General features: G+C 50.4%; 1 protein-coding gene across 2 annotated transcripts in view; it reads right to left on the minus strand.

Annotated features, from left to right (window-relative positions):
• Positions 1-16706, minus strand: part of NUP210 (nucleoporin 210) — a 111781-nt gene that overhangs the window by 46788 nt on the left and 48287 nt on the right. For both annotated transcript variants that reach the window (XM_053599557.1, XM_053599558.1), the window contains 3 exons: positions 8276-8421; positions 2233-2454; positions 179-352 (listed from right to left, as the gene is read on the minus strand). In XM_053599557.1, coding sequence (XP_053455532.1) covers positions 179-352; positions 2233-2454; positions 8276-8421 — 542 coding nt within the window. The remainder of the gene's footprint in view (positions 1-178; positions 353-2232; positions 2455-8275; positions 8422-16706) is intronic.

The raw sequence follows: 16706 nt of genomic DNA on the forward strand, positions 1-16706 counted from the left end.
CCATCAACTCTCCTAGTCATGGGTCTTCATCTGTGAAACAGGGCTGGCTGTTGTGATAAAGATGGTACAGTGCAGACCCCCAGCCGGAGCACTCCAGACTGTGGGTCAAGGCTGCCATGGTCCTCCTGCCCATGTGGGTGGTACCTTGCCGCCCTCCCTGAGCATGGCCCACACTTACCACCTGCTTGTTCTGCTGCAGCAGCGGACAGGACAGGTCCAGCTGGGGACTGGTATAGACAGGCGCGAGGGTGAGCCTGGACGGTGGGGCACAGACAAACTTCACCACGGCGGGCTCCACGGCAGGGAAGGGGTTGGTGAGGCTGGGCTTGTTCCCCACTGAGAGGGCGAGGACCTGGGAGGGCAGAGGAGCAGTCAGATGCCCCCACACAGCCTGAGTCCCCACTGCTCTCAGAGCTGAGCTGCACCCCCCCAGGCCCTCTGAATTGGTTTTCTCTCTCCTATAGGGTGGCAGTGATGACACCTATGCTACACGGGCTTTGCAAAAGCCTGTGGCATCTGGGAGGGAGGGACAGCACTTGCTCCACATTTAAGACCCTCTCAGATAGAGCCGCATGTGCCCTCTGTGTACCTCAGCAAGAACCATGGTCTGCTCCCATCTCAGGGAAAAGGCAGGCTGGGTGGCATGTCCTAGTTTCCCAGGACCCTGGGAAGACGGCATGGCTGCATCAGCAAATGCCCGGGTTTGAGGACGCTTAGAGGAGGAGTCCCCAAGGACATGAAAACAGTCACCTAAACGCAGGCCAGACGCGAGGAAGTGCGCGCTTCAGGGTGATGAGCAGAGATCCAGGGGAAACAGACGCAAAAGGGATGCTGCAGGACAAAGCCTGGGGGGACAGGCCAGGGCCGTGGGGGGAAGTTCAAGGTGAGGAAAGAGAAAGGAAACTGTGTTTGCTTGGAGAGCTGGGACCTCAGAAATCATGTCCAGCCCCTGGTTATAGGGTGCCTCAGCTAATGGCCTTTCCAGAGAGGGTGCCCTCAGCCTCCTCAAAAGACACCACACTGTGGAAAGGGCGATGGTCTGCCCCATCCGTTCCTGACCTCCGAGGGCAGAGTCCCCCGACTCCTGCAGGCTTCCTGTCTGCACCTCCGTGCCCTCCCCACCCCAGAGTGAGCCGCAGAGCACTCGGTGCGGAAGGCACGCGAGGTGACCCCACTTGAGGGTCAAACTCCTACAGCCCAGGGCAGGGATAGGGATGATGAAGGCAAGCTAGAGATACACTTTTCAGTTCAGTTCATGACAATTTTATCATGCGGTCACGGTTCTCATCACTGCTGGTCACTCACAGGCAGGCACGGAAGGGCACGGGGCCGGGTCCCACACATCTTTTCTGACCATAGCCATCAGGCCTGCCACAGCTACCAGGGCACCAAGGGAGGTGTGCACGTGTGTTTTTACAGCAATTCCTACCCTTGACACTATTAGGTACACAGGAATATGAGGTATTCTTTGTGCCCCCAAAGAAAACGAGCTCTCTCCTGGATCTTCCTTGGTTTACACCATGTTCCTGACTCACTCCTGGTCCCTCCACTGGGGAGCCCTGGGGATGGAGCACTAGATCCCGGCTATGAGCCCCAGGAGCTCCTGCCCTGTTCTTGGACCGAGTGTCTAGAGGGAAGGAACGGATGGGCACCAGTGGACTTGAACAGCAAGATGCCAGCCCCAGGCAGTCATTCCAGACACACAAGGACTCAGGTTACAGATGTGTCTTGTTTGGTTTCCTTAGTCTCCTAACTTTTTTAGTTTTCAGCATTAAAAAAAAAAAAAAAATTAAAGAGATTTCACATGTACAAAAAGTTGGAGTTTCCTGTTTATCTGGGAAGCACCAAAAAGATGTGCCCAACTTGGGTCTGCTGCCTCACTCATTTATGAAATGCCTGAACCCAAAGGTACATGAACTTGTGACCCCTGAGCTTAACTCCCCAAGCTCCAGTTTGGCAGTGGGGGATGCTGAGGCCCAGAGGGACAGGAGGCCACTCTGCCCAGCTAGCTCTGTCAAAGCTGGTGTACGCCAGGGGCTCCCCAGGGCTGCATGCTGCTCATCCTGCCTGGTATTCTGTCCATCATCCCACCTCACCACGCTGCAGGTGGCCTGTACCACAAAATGGGTACAACAGGAGCAGGACCCCGTCTCTCAGGGTCACTCTGAGGATTAAGTCAAACGATGTCATTTTCTAGCCCTGTGGTGGGTCTGAGGGCTGCTACCCACTCACCTGCTCACCCAAGGCCCGGCAGGTCACAAGGATCCAGTGTTGCTGGTAATTCCGGGAGGCAGGGGGGCCCAAGAGGGCCACAGTGATGCTGTCAGTGTCCTCAGAGGTAACATTCCGGAAAAACTTGGAGGGCTCAAGAATCCAGGGTCTAGGACCTCCTTCAAACAGCATCTCCTTTGAGGAGCCCAGGGTTACCAAGGCAACAGAAGAGGGATCTATGGCCTGCGGAAGAAAAAAGAAGACTCAACATCTGAGAGGTGGTGTGGCAGGAGCTGAACGTCCAGGCCCCAGGTCCTCACCCAGCTCGGGGTGGGGGTCAGGTAAGCCCCATCTCCCTCTCCTCATCTGCAGCACTCACAGAATTGCTGTAAAGATCCACAGGAGTCGGGGACTTTGGAAAGAACTAAGTCCTCACTCTGATGCACTGCTGTGGGTATAAAGTGATTCACCTCTTTGGCAAAATAATCTGGCAAAAGCCTTGAAAATACCAATAGCTCTTGAACACAAATTCTCAGTCTGGAATCCAATCTTGTAGCAGAAAATGCAGGAGAGAAACACGTTTATGTGCTAAGAGATGTTCGTCCCTCTATTGTTTACCATGACAAATGACCGCCAACCATCCGAAATCTGCCACAAAGGCTGGTGATACCAAAATGGTATATTCAGATGAGGGAACCTGACATGGATTGCCTGACAAAGTAGTTGTCTCATAGTCACACCTCTGGGCTCAGTGATCCTGCTTCCAGGATCCCTCCCTCACCCAGCGCCAACCTGTGCCACAGAGGGCTCCTTGGCTGGTCCCCACTTCACTTGGTGCTCACCATACTGCAAGGAAATGAGTCGGCTGGGCGTGTTTCCCTGCTCATGGTGCACTCATTGAGGGTGGGGTGCACCTGTTCCCTTCTGCATCGGCGGCATGATCTCAATCGTATGGGGAAGGCAAAACCACGCAAGAAAAGAAAAATATTCCACCCAAAACAAAACAAAAAGCCCTGGTTGCTGCATCCTTATATGGTGGAAGGGTCTCTGGGACAAGGGTGCTTGCTACTCCTGGTTATGAAGGCTCCACCCACATAACCTCATCACCCCCAACAGCCTCCCCTTGCAATGCAGTCACCATGGGGGTTAGGGTTTCCACGGATGAATTGTGGAGGGACACAGATACTCAAGTGATGGCTGTCACAGAGGAAGTGGGCCTCACAAGTCACCCAGTCTGCCAGCACCTTGACCTTGGACTCCTCAGCTCCACCAGAACTGGGAGAAAAACACTTCTGTAGTTTATAAGCCACCACCCAGTCTGGTGTTTTGTTCTGGCAGCCTGCAGAGACCAGAACACTTCTCAAGTGAGCGGTCTACTCCTTTCACTTTGTTTTTCAACCCAGACACTTTTCTGCATTTGTTCCGGGATCGACTGTCCCTGGGCGTCCCTCATGTATACTCACAGACAATTCCGAGGGGCCTGGGGCACCCTACTGAAACCCACCCCAGAGTCTTCTCTCTTATACACCCAGATGTGACGCCTCCTCCTGAAGGGGACCCACTAAGCACCCTTGGGGCCTTGCTCCTCGGAGAGCTCTCTCTGCAAGGCAGGGGGTTGCCTGCATCTGCACCTCACTAGGCCTCGGCTTCGGCTTGAGCATCACCTTCCTGGACAGGCCTCCCCTGAGACCCCGTCTGAAGCAGGGCCTCTCTTCCCCTGTCACCCGCTCAACTGCCACCACTTTGCATATGTTCATTTGTGCATTCGCTTCTGGGTCCCCACAAGCAGAATGAAGCTGTCATTTGCTGGCCATGTGACCTTTAAGCAAGTTAACCCCTGCAAGGCTCAGTCTCCCGTCCTGTGAAATGGACACACTGTGAACCCCTGCCTCGCAGCCATTGTTCTGATTCAAGGGGCAAAAATGAGTGTCCTAAACACACATCTAGCACATGTTCAATCAGCAGCCCTGCTGTTGTGAACTGTCCTCACTGTAAACTGTCACTCCCTACTTACAGGCAGAAAGCACAAATCCCAGCCAAGTGGAGCTATTTAACCACCTTTGCCCAGCTGGTGGCCTGGGCCTGTTCTGACCCCAAACCCCCTGCTCTTCCCCAGGTCTCATGGCTGCAACCAGCAAAACTCTGCAATGGGCAAAGCAGGCCACTGCCAATGTTGCCAAACACTTTTTTGTGACCAAAGGAGACGAGCAGTGGGATAATTAACACCCTGGGATAATTAACACCTGGAGGACTGTGAATTCACACCTTTCTCTTTCACTCCCTTTCCTCTCAGGCATGAAAGTGCCAAGGAGAACGGTTAATGACCAGCAATGCCAAGGAAGGACTCGCCCCAACTGTGAAGGCTCCACAGTGGGTGCCGAAGCCCAAATATTCCCACAGGCAGGGGGCAGTACCTGTGGCTCAGTCGGCAAGGCCCCGGCCCCATATACTGAGGGTGGTGGGTTCAAACCCGGCCCCAGCCGAACTGCAACAAAAAAATAGCCGGGCGTTGTGGCGGGCGCCTGTAGTCCCAGCTACTCGGGAGGCTGAGGCAAGAGAATCACTTAAGCCCAGGAGTTGGAGGTTGCTGTGAGCTGTGTGATGCCACAGCACGCCTGCAGGGCGATAAAGTGAGACTCTGTCTCTACAAAAAAAAAAAACAAATATTCCCACAGGCAAAGCCCAAGAGGAGAGGGTCCCACCTGGCTCCTCCCTGGGCTGGACTTCCCAGTCAGCGGAACAGCTGAGTGGCCTGACCATGACCCCCAACAGACCCTCCGTGCCGGCACTCAACCTTTGTAAGAGCAGAGCCTGGGTGCTTCTTCCCACGAGTGACACCCACATTCCATCTAGAAGGCAGTGGAACCAGGGAAGCCGGGCAGGCAGACGTACCCAGAGCCTCCAGGTCAAAGTGGACAGCCTTCCATCCAGGGAAGGAGGAAGCCAGGTGGGGACCCCAGACTCATCACTTAGAGGCTCCCCGTAGAGCCGTCTGGCGGGACAAGGCCCTGCCAAATATATGCAGCAGGCAAGGATTAAAGAACACCGGGGTTGCTGACTGCAGTAGGTCCCCATTGGCTAAGCAGACAGAGGAGGTCAGGTGCAAGTCTGGGTGGAGGGAGGGGATAGCAGCGCTGCAAGATCCCATGAGGGTCTTTCTGCTACGTCCTTGTATTCAAGGGACTTTTAAAACACACCCATCCCTCTCCCACGCTGGCTGCAGTGGCCTCGTGTGCCTGACACCAGCATGGCCCTGAACTTTGCCAGCTGCCCACCGCTGCTGGAGAGCACCCAAGTCCTAGATCATCCCTCACAAACCTCCTGGCTCTGACCAGTGAGGCTCTGACTCAGCTTTCCTCCAGGGCAGAGACACCACAGCACTCCTGGCGCCCCACGAGCCAGGAGGCCCCTGGGCTCTCCTGCTTTGGTGTTCATCCTCAATCTGTTCCCCAAGAAGCATCATTACGGTGCCATGGTCACTGCACTTGTCAGAGCACCTGCCTTCCCCACAGACTGGTGGCCTTCCAGGGCTGAGACTGTGGGGGTATCTCCCTACATCCTGTCTCCCCAGCAGCTCACAAATAGCAGGGGACGCTGGTTCAGCGTGTGCTAGGTATGTGTTCAGGACTTTCACTTTTGCCCCTTGAATCAGAACAACTGTCATGAGGCAGAAGTTAGTGATGTATCCCTTTCACAGAACAGGAGACTGAGCCTGGGACTGACACCAACAGTGTCACAACTGTCTGCACAGTGAACACGGACTGGCAGAAATAGGCTACCGCGGCAACTATTAGCTGCCTTTCAAGTTTCTACACTCTCCTCTTCTTTAGGGAAAGAACCCCTATTTTTGTTTGGTTGGTAAATTGCCCTGGGAAAATATTTCCCAGCTTCTCTTGCAGTTGGGTGTGGCTAATGGGCAATCTTCTGATCTATGAGACATAGGTGGTCCCTCTAAACCTCTGACAAAACTAATAAAGAAAACTAAGACCTCTTCCCTTCAAGATATGCGAATGCAGATCTTGACAGCTGGAGCTCCAGCAACCATTTTCTAGGCTGGGGGCAACCCAGAGGATGTAAGCTTGTAATAGTATGATGAAGTGGAGAGACAGGAGCCTGGATCCCTTAGGAATATGCAGTCAAAGTATCCCTGTATGAAACCTCACATGTGACAGAGAAATAAACTATTGGTTAAGCCCCTGTCATTTTGGGTTTGTTCCTTATAAATGAACATGATCTTAATTACTATGGAGGCTGAAGAAAGATGAAAAGAAACAAGACCTATATTCATCTTTCTCTACAATTTGTCTGATCCAGAAGCCTCCATGCTAAGGGACATGTCTACCTTTCCTTCACCTTTACATCCCAGCTTGCGACAATAAGCTTGAGCGTTGGCCTCTGTTGCTCCAGCCAAGCAGCCAGAAAGGGCCCTGAGGAAGCTCCTCCCAGGAGGCTGGCGAACAGATCCATCTCTCGGAAGGTGGGGCACAGCATCCCCCAAAATGCCTGCTGTCCTCATGGGGATTTCTATCACCTCCACTCCGCCCTCAGAACACCCACACCTGGTTCCAGTGCTGTGCTCAGGGAGGGGACCTTGACCTCCTCATCTCCCTTTCATGCTTTACTCTGTCCATGGCAAGCAGAGTTAAAATCCATTTCTTCTTCACACAGTTTGTGGCCTGCCTCCCTCCTTCTCTCTGCTGAGTGTCAGGTCACGGGACAAAGGTGTCTCTGTGTTTTCTGCTCTGGGGCATCTCCAGGCCTAGAGCAGGGATGGGTACAGGGAGGTCTCACAGACATGTGCCGTATAACCAGATGGCTGGGCAGGAGGAACAGGGCCGGCCTCTGCTCACAGCAGACAGTGCAAGGGGCTGCTGAGTTTGCTCTCGGTTTCAGCCCTGCTGGGTGACCCTGGACACATTTACCCTCTTGTTCATTCCAAACAAAATCACCCTTGGCTGGTCTCTGCTCTGTATCACGCCCAGTGCTACAAGTGCAGAGATGAAAGCTCCTAAGGTCGCTGAGGTGGCCTCTAAAAGGACAGAGGGAAAAACAAATGCCACACACCATGAGCAACAGTGCTGTTCTTCAGACTGACCCTGCTGGCAGGAAATGTGAGGCCTGGCTGGCCCGGGGGTAGAGAGGACCTGGGGACTCCCCCAGGAGCAGACCTCCCACCAGCTCACCCCCTCCGGGCCTGCTGTAGATGAGGCAGGGTTCATACACAGGAAGAACAGGTCCGTTCACCAGCCTGCCATGTGGCGGCCCTTGTACAAAGCCTCCACAACCACCCTTGGGGGGAGGCCCAGGTCTTTGTCCTCCTGTTTTACTGACTGACCCTCACCGAATGCTCATTACCTGCCAGGCTGCTTTTTATGCCCATTCCATTTATTAGCTCACTAATTCTCACCACAGCCTATGAAATAGCTACCATCTCAGCCCCATTTTACAGGCAGGGACAGTGAGGTCTAGAGAAGTCAAATGAGCCAGAGCATACAGCTGCTGTGTTTCAGAGCCAGATGCATCCTTGGGGCTGGTGTGGGGCTGAGACCGTGTGCTCCACACTGTACACGCCATGGCCACCTCCCTCCTCAGATGGGAAGAAGGATCCACAGGCATCAGGAAAAGGGCAGATTCCACCCTGGGCCTGGGTCTCGGGAGACCCCAGAATCTCACCCACCCAAGTCCACTGTCCCAATTCTAGGAGGCTGTGGGGACCCCGAAGGAGACTGGAGTGGACCAAAAGTGCCCCTCTGTCCTGACCCCTACCAGAAACATTTGGAAGCCTTTGGAGCCCACTCTCCTGCCTTGGTCAGGATAGCATGGCAGGGCAACACCCCTGCCAAGTCTGCCAACCACTGTTTCCTGGGAACATATGGACGTCTGCATTCACTTTCCCCTGCGGGGGAGGCTCTGCTCCTCTACATCAGTTCTTGCTTTCAGCCAGAAAGTCACAGGCAGAGGGAGGCGTGCCAAAAGCTATTCTGAACAATTGGAGTTTGTACAAACATGTCAGAGCAAATGAATAATTCACATCAGGGAAGGAGTGGGCAGGGCCCCGGCTCACCTTGAGGGGCAGATAGGCAGCGATGGTGATCCCGGCACTCAGGTGGACGTGGCCATGTTTGTATCTCACCAGGAGCGTGCTGGAGCCCTGGGCTTCAGCTCTCACCCTGACGCCGCTGCAGTGCGTAGAGCCCGGTGGCAGCCTCCCTGCACCAAAGGGAGAACCACATGGTCACCGTGAACTTGCCCTTGGTGAAAAAGGCACGACAGGCTGAGGGCACCTCTTTCATCCTAGGCTTGATATATAATCCGATGTTTTTAACTTAAGTTTTAAGTACAGTTCACATGAGTATAAAATTTGTAATGAATTTTTCCCCACATAGTGAACACACCCTCTATCCAGCACCCAGATCAGGAAACAGGCTATTAGCATCCACAAAGTCTCCTGGCACCCCCAAGGTCCCCTGGCTATTCATCCAATGTCAAGCCCCTCCCACAAGGAAAACCACTACCCTGACTTCTACTAGCACCACTTAATTTTGCTTGATGCTGTAGTTGATATAGAGAGAACCACTGAGTATAAACTCTTCTGCGTCTGGCTTCCTCAGCTCCATACTATTCACAAGCTTCCTCAGCTGTCACACATTGCACGTCCCTATGCACATTTCCACATATTACGCCACTGTGTGGATACACGGCAGTAGACTGACCCTGCTACTGTGCACATTTCCGTTCCTTCCAGTTTGGGGCTCTGGTCTACAATGCTGCAAAGAACATCCGGGCGCCTTCCTTTCTGGGGACACTCTCAGGCATTTCTGTTGGGTGTGTCCCTGAACATGAGGCTTTTAGGCGATGTGTTATGCACTGTTATTGCCAAGTATCTTTCTCAAGTAGTTCCATCAGTTGAAACTGCTATTAACAATCACCATGCATCCCTGCCTTTATTTTTCATCAAGGCTTTAATTAAGCTTTTGAAAACTTAAACTTATTTTAATGTTAGTAAGATACATATCACATAAAATCTCCCACCTTTGCACCTTTTACATGTACAGTCCAGGGGCGTGAAGTACATTCACTTTGTTGTGCAACCGTCACCACCAACTCTACACGATTCACCTTGTAAAACTGAAATTCTGTACCCAAGAAACAATAACTAGCTGCAGTGGCTCATGCCTATAATCCCAGCACTCTGAAAGGCGGGGCGGGAGGGTTGCTTGAGCCCAGTGGTTCGAGAGCAGCATGAGCAAAAGCAAAGACCTCATCTCCACTAAAAACAGAAAAATTAGCCAGGTGTGATGGCACGCACCTGCAGTCCCAGCTTCTTGGGAAGCCGAGGCAAGAGGATCGCTTTAGCTCAGGAGTTGGAGGCTGCTGTGAGCTAAGCTGATGCCACTGCACTCCAGCCTGGACAGAGTAATATTCTGTCTCAAAAAAAAAAAAAAAAAAAAACAAAGAAAGAAAAAAACAATAACTCTCTAATTCCATCCCGCCCTTAATCTGAGTACCTCATATAAGTTTAATTAGACAATATTTACCTTTGGTGACTGGCTTATTCAGTTAGAACAACATCCTCAAAGTTCATCCAGGTGGTAGCATGTGTCAGAAATGTCCTTCCGTTTTAAGGTTGGATATCATTCCACTGTGTGTACAGACCACATTTGGTTTATCTGCTCATCATCAATCAACAATTGGGTTGCGTCTGCCTTTCAGCTATTGTGAATAATGCTGCTATGAACATGGGTGGACAAATAACCTCCTTGAAGTCAAGTTTTCAATACATTTGGGTATACACCCAGACGTAGGACTGCTGGATCATGTGGAAATTCTGTTTAATTTTTGAGGAACTAGCATAGAGTCTTCCACAAAACTCCACCGTTGTACCTTCCCTCCACCAGCACATAAGAGTTCCATTTTTTCTACATTGTCGCCAATACTTGTCTGTCGTTTTTTGCATAGTAGCCACCCTGGAGTGTAAAGTGGTTTTTCATTGAGGTTTTGCTTTGCAGTACTCTGATGATAAGCTCATTGATAAGCATCTTTTCAATGAGCGTGTTGAGCATCTGTCTATCACCCCCAGAGAAATGTCAAGTCCTTTGACCACGGTTTAGTTGGGTGGTTTGCTTTATTGTTGACACATAGTTCGCTGTATGTCCTAGATGCCAGGTATAAGCTTTGCAGGTATTTTCTCCCCTTCCATAGGTTGCCTTCAACTCTTGTGTCCTTCGATACACAGAACTTCTAAATTTTGATGTAGGCCAGTTTACCTACTGTTAATTTGTATCCTGTGCTTCTGGTGCTATAGCCAAAAAAATCAATGCCAAATCCACTGTCTGGAAGATTTCCTCCTATGTTTTCTTCTAGGAGTTTTATAGTTTTAGCTCTTGACATTTAGGCCTTTGATCTGCTGTGAGCTAACTTTTGGGTGAGGTGTTACGTCAGGGTCCAACTTCATTCTTTTGCATTGTGGCTGCCCAGTGGTCCCAGCACCATTTGCTGAAAAACTGCCCTTTCCCCACTGGGTGGTCTTAAAACTTTCACCAAAAATCATTTAACTGTCCCTGAGCAGGTTTATTTCTGGGCTCAGTAGTCTATTCTATTGCTCTGTAACTCTGTCTGTGCCAGTACGGTCCTCTCTTGATTAACAGAGTTGGTAATAACGTTTTGAAAACAGAAAGTATAAGACCTCCAAGTTTGTTCTTTTTCAAAACTATGTTGGATATTCAGCATCCCGTGGGATCCCAAATGCCTGATACTTTGCTGAATTTGCTTTAGTTATTACAGTTTTGTTGTTTTTTTTTTTTTTTGGTGGAATTTTAAGTGCTTTCTACATATGAGATCATGTCATTCTCAAACAAATGATTTTACGTCTTCCTTCTCAATTTGAGTGGGTTTTATTTATTTCTCTTGCCTAATTCCTCTTTCAGATATTAGTGTCACCAGATTACGTATATATGCAATTGTGTGTCCAGAAACATCAATTAAGCTTTTATGAGCCATTAAGTCTCTTAAATCACGTACAAAACCAAAATAGTACTAGGTTTTATAATTGTCCATGTATTTACCTTTACCAGACATCATTATTTCTTTTTTCTTTTTCTTTCTTTTTTTTTTTTTTTGTTTTGCAGTTTCTTTTTTTGGCCAGGGCTGGGTTTGAACTCGCTACTTCTGGTATATGGGGCCAGCGCCCTCCTCCTTTGATACAGGCACCACCCAGTATCTTTATTTCTTTATCAAGCTTTGAGTTCCTGTATTCCTTTCTTTTCAACTGGAAGGATTCCCTCCACTGTAGGCAGGGCTGGTGGTACTGAGCTTTTGGATATCTGATGATGTCTTAAGTTCTCCTTCATTCTTGATGTTACACTTGATCTTAGCCAAAAGGCCAAGAAGCAATCTCTCCCTCATTTTTGTGGTTTTTTTTGGCCAGGGCTGGGTTTGAACCCGCCACCTCTGACATATGGGACCGGCACCCTACTCCTTGAGCCACAGGCGCTGCCCACTCTCCCTCATTTTTGAAGCACAGTTTATTGGATACGGGATTCTTGGTTGACAGGACCTGTCTTTTCTTTTTTTTTTTGAGACAAGAGTCTCACTATATCATGCTGGGTAGAGTGCCAGGACATCACAGCTCATAGCATCCTTAAACTCTTGGGCTTAAGTGATTCTCTTGCCTCAGCCTCCCAAGTAGCTGGGACTACAGATGCCCGCCACAACGCCCGGCTATTTTGTTGTTGTTGTTGCAGTTGTCATTATTGTTTAGCTGGCCCAGGCTGGGTTCGAACCTGCCAGCCTCAGTGCATGTACCTGGCGCCGTAACCACTGTGCTATGGGCGCCATGCGAGTCTTCCACAACTTCGAATATTTCAACCCACTGACTTCTAGCCTCCAAGGTTTTTGATAAAAAATCTCATGATGATCTTGGGAGAAAATTAGGATGGAAGTTTTCTTCCTGGCAGCTCTCTAGATGTTAATAATGGAGCTTGCTGTGTATCATACAGCACAAAACACATTTTTATAGTATCATGAGGTCACTTACGTTGTAGTATCATTCTGACATCGATCACTCAGAGTGTAAAGAAAAAGGAAGTGAATATTTTGAGTGTAGACATTATGAGGTTTTTAAAAGCCAAAAGTTATTATAACTTTCAAAGTACAAATGAAAAACCCACTGAAGGACTATGCACCTTTAAAGTTCTAAGAAACTAAACATCAATCTCTGTAACCCATGTGACTAAAAAGCACATCTTCTTTAAAGAGGAAAATGTTCTTGAGAACAAAAAATAAATGGAGAAAACCACAAACCACTGCAGGTTATCCCCAGCCGTGATTAGCCTATTTCTTGCTCCGAGGCTAACCTCATAAAAAGCCAGCTGGCTGGGCACACTGGCTCATGCTCGTAATCCCAGAACTTTCTGAGATCAAGGCTGAAGGATCACTATAGCTCAGGAGTTCGAGACCAGTCTGAGCAAGACAAGACCCCTTATCTACAAAAAAAAAAAAAAAAGAAAAGAAAAATTAGCCAGGCATATAGGTAGGTGCCTATAGTCCCGGCTACTTGGGAAACTGAGGCAGGAGGATCACTCGAGCCCAGGAGTTTGAGGTTACAGTGCGCTAGGCTCTCTCGACCTAGAGCCATGACCCTCTAGCTGAGGTGACAGAGACCCTGTCTCATGAAAAAATAAAATATAATAAAACAAATTTTAAAGAAAGCAATAAAATAAAGAGCCATTGTTATAAAATTCCTAAAACATGCATAAGCCCCTGTCTGGGCCTAGGTCTTTGGTCCTTATAGCCCCTTATAGTCCTTGAGCACAGCAGGACAGTTTATCTTTGTTAGTTAGCATCATTAGCGTAGTTCACAGAGTTAGCATTTGCTAGTACTGTTAGCATAGTACACGCAGTGGTCTCAGCCTCGTTAGTATTTCTGTGGCCTAGTCACAGTGGTATCGTTAGCACCGTCACCATGGTTAATCCAGTCGGTATTGTTCGCAAGTTACCCAGCAGAGTCTGCACAGGTCGAGTCTGCAGTTAGAGTCGTTAGAGGGTGAACACACAGCAAGGCTTGGCCTCCAATGCTACCTACAAGGAGACCCTCATCAACTACAAACTCCTCCAAATGTGCAGCTTCACCGTGGGGGGACACCTTCTCACAGGAACCCGGGGCCTGGCCATCAAACTAATTTCAAAATTTTCTACTGGTTTTGTAAAGATTGGACATAAACATCAAGATCTTTAACCTAAAAACAAACGAACAAAAATCCCAAAAGGTCAGCAGAGAAGCTGAAGTCACGATGGTCCTAAACCCTCTACACAATCCCAGTGCTTTTTTATGTCACCAGCATTCCAGAGGCACATGAGAGCGCCAGAGGTGGAGGGCCACACGGAGGAGGCGGCGGCCAGAGCCAAATTTCACAGATACCGTCCACCACGTAGTATTGCCCCCACGAACACACCGTCCACGGGGACCCGAAGCCCTAGGTCATCCTTCTTAATTCCAACTATAATATGAAAATAGCCAACGTCAGCTTTACCAGCACATTTTCCAAAGACTAAAGCTGGACACTGTCTGTGGGACTCCTAGTTTGCCCCAGAAATCTCCCTATACCATGAGTAGTATGAACCATAGGTGGACGTGTCAAGCCTCGGCATCGTCTTCTACAACACGAATGGCCAAAGCCCTGATATTTTAGGGACAGTTTCAGGGCCCTTCAGAGCAAGATTGTAAGTGGGAGGTATATAAAATACCTTTCTCCTCCCGAGAATAACAAAAATACTTCTGAAGAAGCTCCTTACCCTTGATGCCAAGGACAACCCCATCTTTCTGTACAACGTGAAGGACACAGAGGTCAGTCCCGGCCAGGGGACACTGAGGCCATGCGTACTAAGTAGACTCACTCCCCAATCAGGACCCCTGAACAACCCAGCTTGCTGCGGCCACTGGCTTCCACCCAACCTCATCAAGGCCATGGGCTATAGGATTCCAAGAAGTAGAGCTCCATGAAAGTTGTCCATGTGAAGCCCCTGGCTTCTGGGGCGGTCCCACTAGTCCCTCCCTATCCCCTGATGTTCAGTCCAACCAAACAGGATGAATGTCAGCTTCATTATGTCTCACCTTCTGTAGCCTGAGAAGGACCAGGAGTCCGGACAGAAGACCAGGAAAGCCATGGTGCCTGCCCTCCCCTACCCCATGCGCAGAGGAGACCTGGTTCCTAGCACAGCCTCCCTAGCGTGCCCCCATGTTCTCCTCCACCCACAGCACCAGCAGCCATAGGGGAGACTCAGGAGGAGACACCTGTAGCTGGGGAACGTCCCATGGAAGTCCATTGCCTCTGGGTTGGGTGTGGAATGGGGAGACCTCTGTGAAGAGGACCTGTGAAGAGGGTCCACCCTCCTACAGATCCTGAGGGACAAATGGATTAATTCTGGCCAGAAGACACTGAGGCCACATGTAAAACTGCTCTCAAATCAGGATCAATGTGGGGGCAAACAGAGGCTCCTTAACTTCATGTTAAGAACCTGTTGCTTACTGCCGGCCCACAAGACCTGCCAAGAGTGGACAGATGAGGTGGCTCCAGTGCATGCAGGAGCAGGCAAGGCAGACACAGAAACCAAACGTGTGGGGTGGTCAAGCCATGTCTGCTGCATTTTATTTATTATGCTTTTATTAACTTGGTTTTCCATAGACAAGTCACAGCTGTATACATGCAAGGGGTACAGTGTGAAGTTCAGCTGTCCGTACACTATGTGGATGGGGGACATAAAGCTCCTTAACAGATAGATCCATCACCTCAGGCAGACACAGCACCATGACTGAAAAGCTGACTCACTGAAACAGTCGTTTGGTGAGAGAGGCTAAAGGGTGACACAAGGAGGGCGTGGGGGGTTGGTCAAGGGCACAAAGTTTCAGACAGACAGGAAGAAGCAGCCTTGACATTTCTTGCACAGCAGGGGGACCAGGGTCAAAGGGAAAGTACTGCGCATTTCGAAACACCTGAGAGAGTCCACTGCAAAGGTCTCCCTGCCTTTAGAGAACAAGAAGGCCCCGAGTTCCCCAGATCCCCAGGTCCTGACAACACAGTGTAGGAGGTGGACAGGTGTGGACTTCCAGCTGCGGGGGACTCTCTAGCCACAGAGGACTAAGCTGAAGCTCGGAGCCCCTGGACACGAGAGGACGCCTCCACCCCCACTGGGGCTACATCTGAGCCCAGACTGGGACTCCTGGGCACTGTCCCTTCCCTGTTCTTCTCTGCCTTTTCTTCCATGGTTGTGGGGAGGACAGATGATTCTTAGTAACTCCTGCTTCTTCCAATCCTTACAGTAGAAACACAGCTCCAGAAAGCGGAGTCCAGTTATTTTGCCGTTTTGCATCCTCCCTGCACAGCCGGGGCTGTGCACACCCTGGTTTAGGCAGCATGGAGCAATGTGGTACTTGGAGTTAGTCAGAAATGCTCAGTGGAAAGGGGACTTGAGGAAATCACCACGGTCATCCCAACGACGACACAGGAGGCTCTGCCCCCCCCCCCACACACACACACTGACGTTACCTGGTTAACATCTTGAGAAGGACCAAAGGCAACTTTAGGTCCTGTCACCTCTGTTAATTACGCTGAGTAGGATAACAAAGTCCTGTGAACCAGACTGTGTTGGGAGTCAGAGGAGTGGCCTGGGTGTGGTCCCCAAAGCCGAGGTTCCTGACTGTACAGTGCACACTTGGTCTTTCTGCTGTGATGTTTGCTCCTTGTCATAACAGTAAGAGAGAGGAGGCCCACTAAGAGGCCTGAGCAAGGTGGAAGGGGTACTTCTGGGTGAGCCAGATACCCTGGGGGTCAGAGGGAGGATGTATCCCAAGAGACCACAGCCCAGGGGAATGGAGGTGGTGGTGGGAAGGGATGGCTTTTATAAGACAAGTTCCAGCTTCCCAGGGCCCCAGTATTTCCAAGATAGGCTTGGTCTGTGGTTTCAGGCGCCCATCAGGGAGCCTTCTTGGGCGGGGGCGGGGGGGTGGGTTCTAGGAGCCTAAAGAATGTCCAGGAAGGCCCTGGCCATGGTGCATGGACTGGCCACACAGTGTGCATGGTCTTTAATATGCAGTGGCCCTGTGCAATAGTAACGGTGGCCAGGTTGGTCCTAAAGTCTGACCAGTCAGATGAGACTCTCCTGCACCCCCAAGAGAGCAGGACCAGGGGAAGCAAGAAGGGTCTAGGACAGGGTGGGAGTCTTGTGGGTCCCCTCTGTCCCCCCGTGTGGATTTTCTTTATACTTGACAGCCCAGAGAGCAGTCAGCCAGCACTGCTGTCATTAATTCACCCCTGGCTCTCACCTCTTAAGGGCAAGGCCCAGTTCCTCAGTTGGATTTCAGGTCCCTTGGTCACCTATCTCCCACTGACTTTTCACTGCCCCAGCCCACCCTTCCCACTGCACACACTGAATCGTCCAGTTTGCCACAGATGTCATCACAGCTACTGTCTCTGCACCTGTGGTTTCCTCTCTGGGCA

The sequence above is a fragment of the Nycticebus coucang genome, chromosome 8 (assembly GCF_027406575.1).
Source record: "Nycticebus coucang isolate mNycCou1 chromosome 8, mNycCou1.pri, whole genome shotgun sequence".
Lineage (NCBI taxonomy): Eukaryota > Metazoa > Chordata > Mammalia > Primates > Lorisidae > Nycticebus > Nycticebus coucang.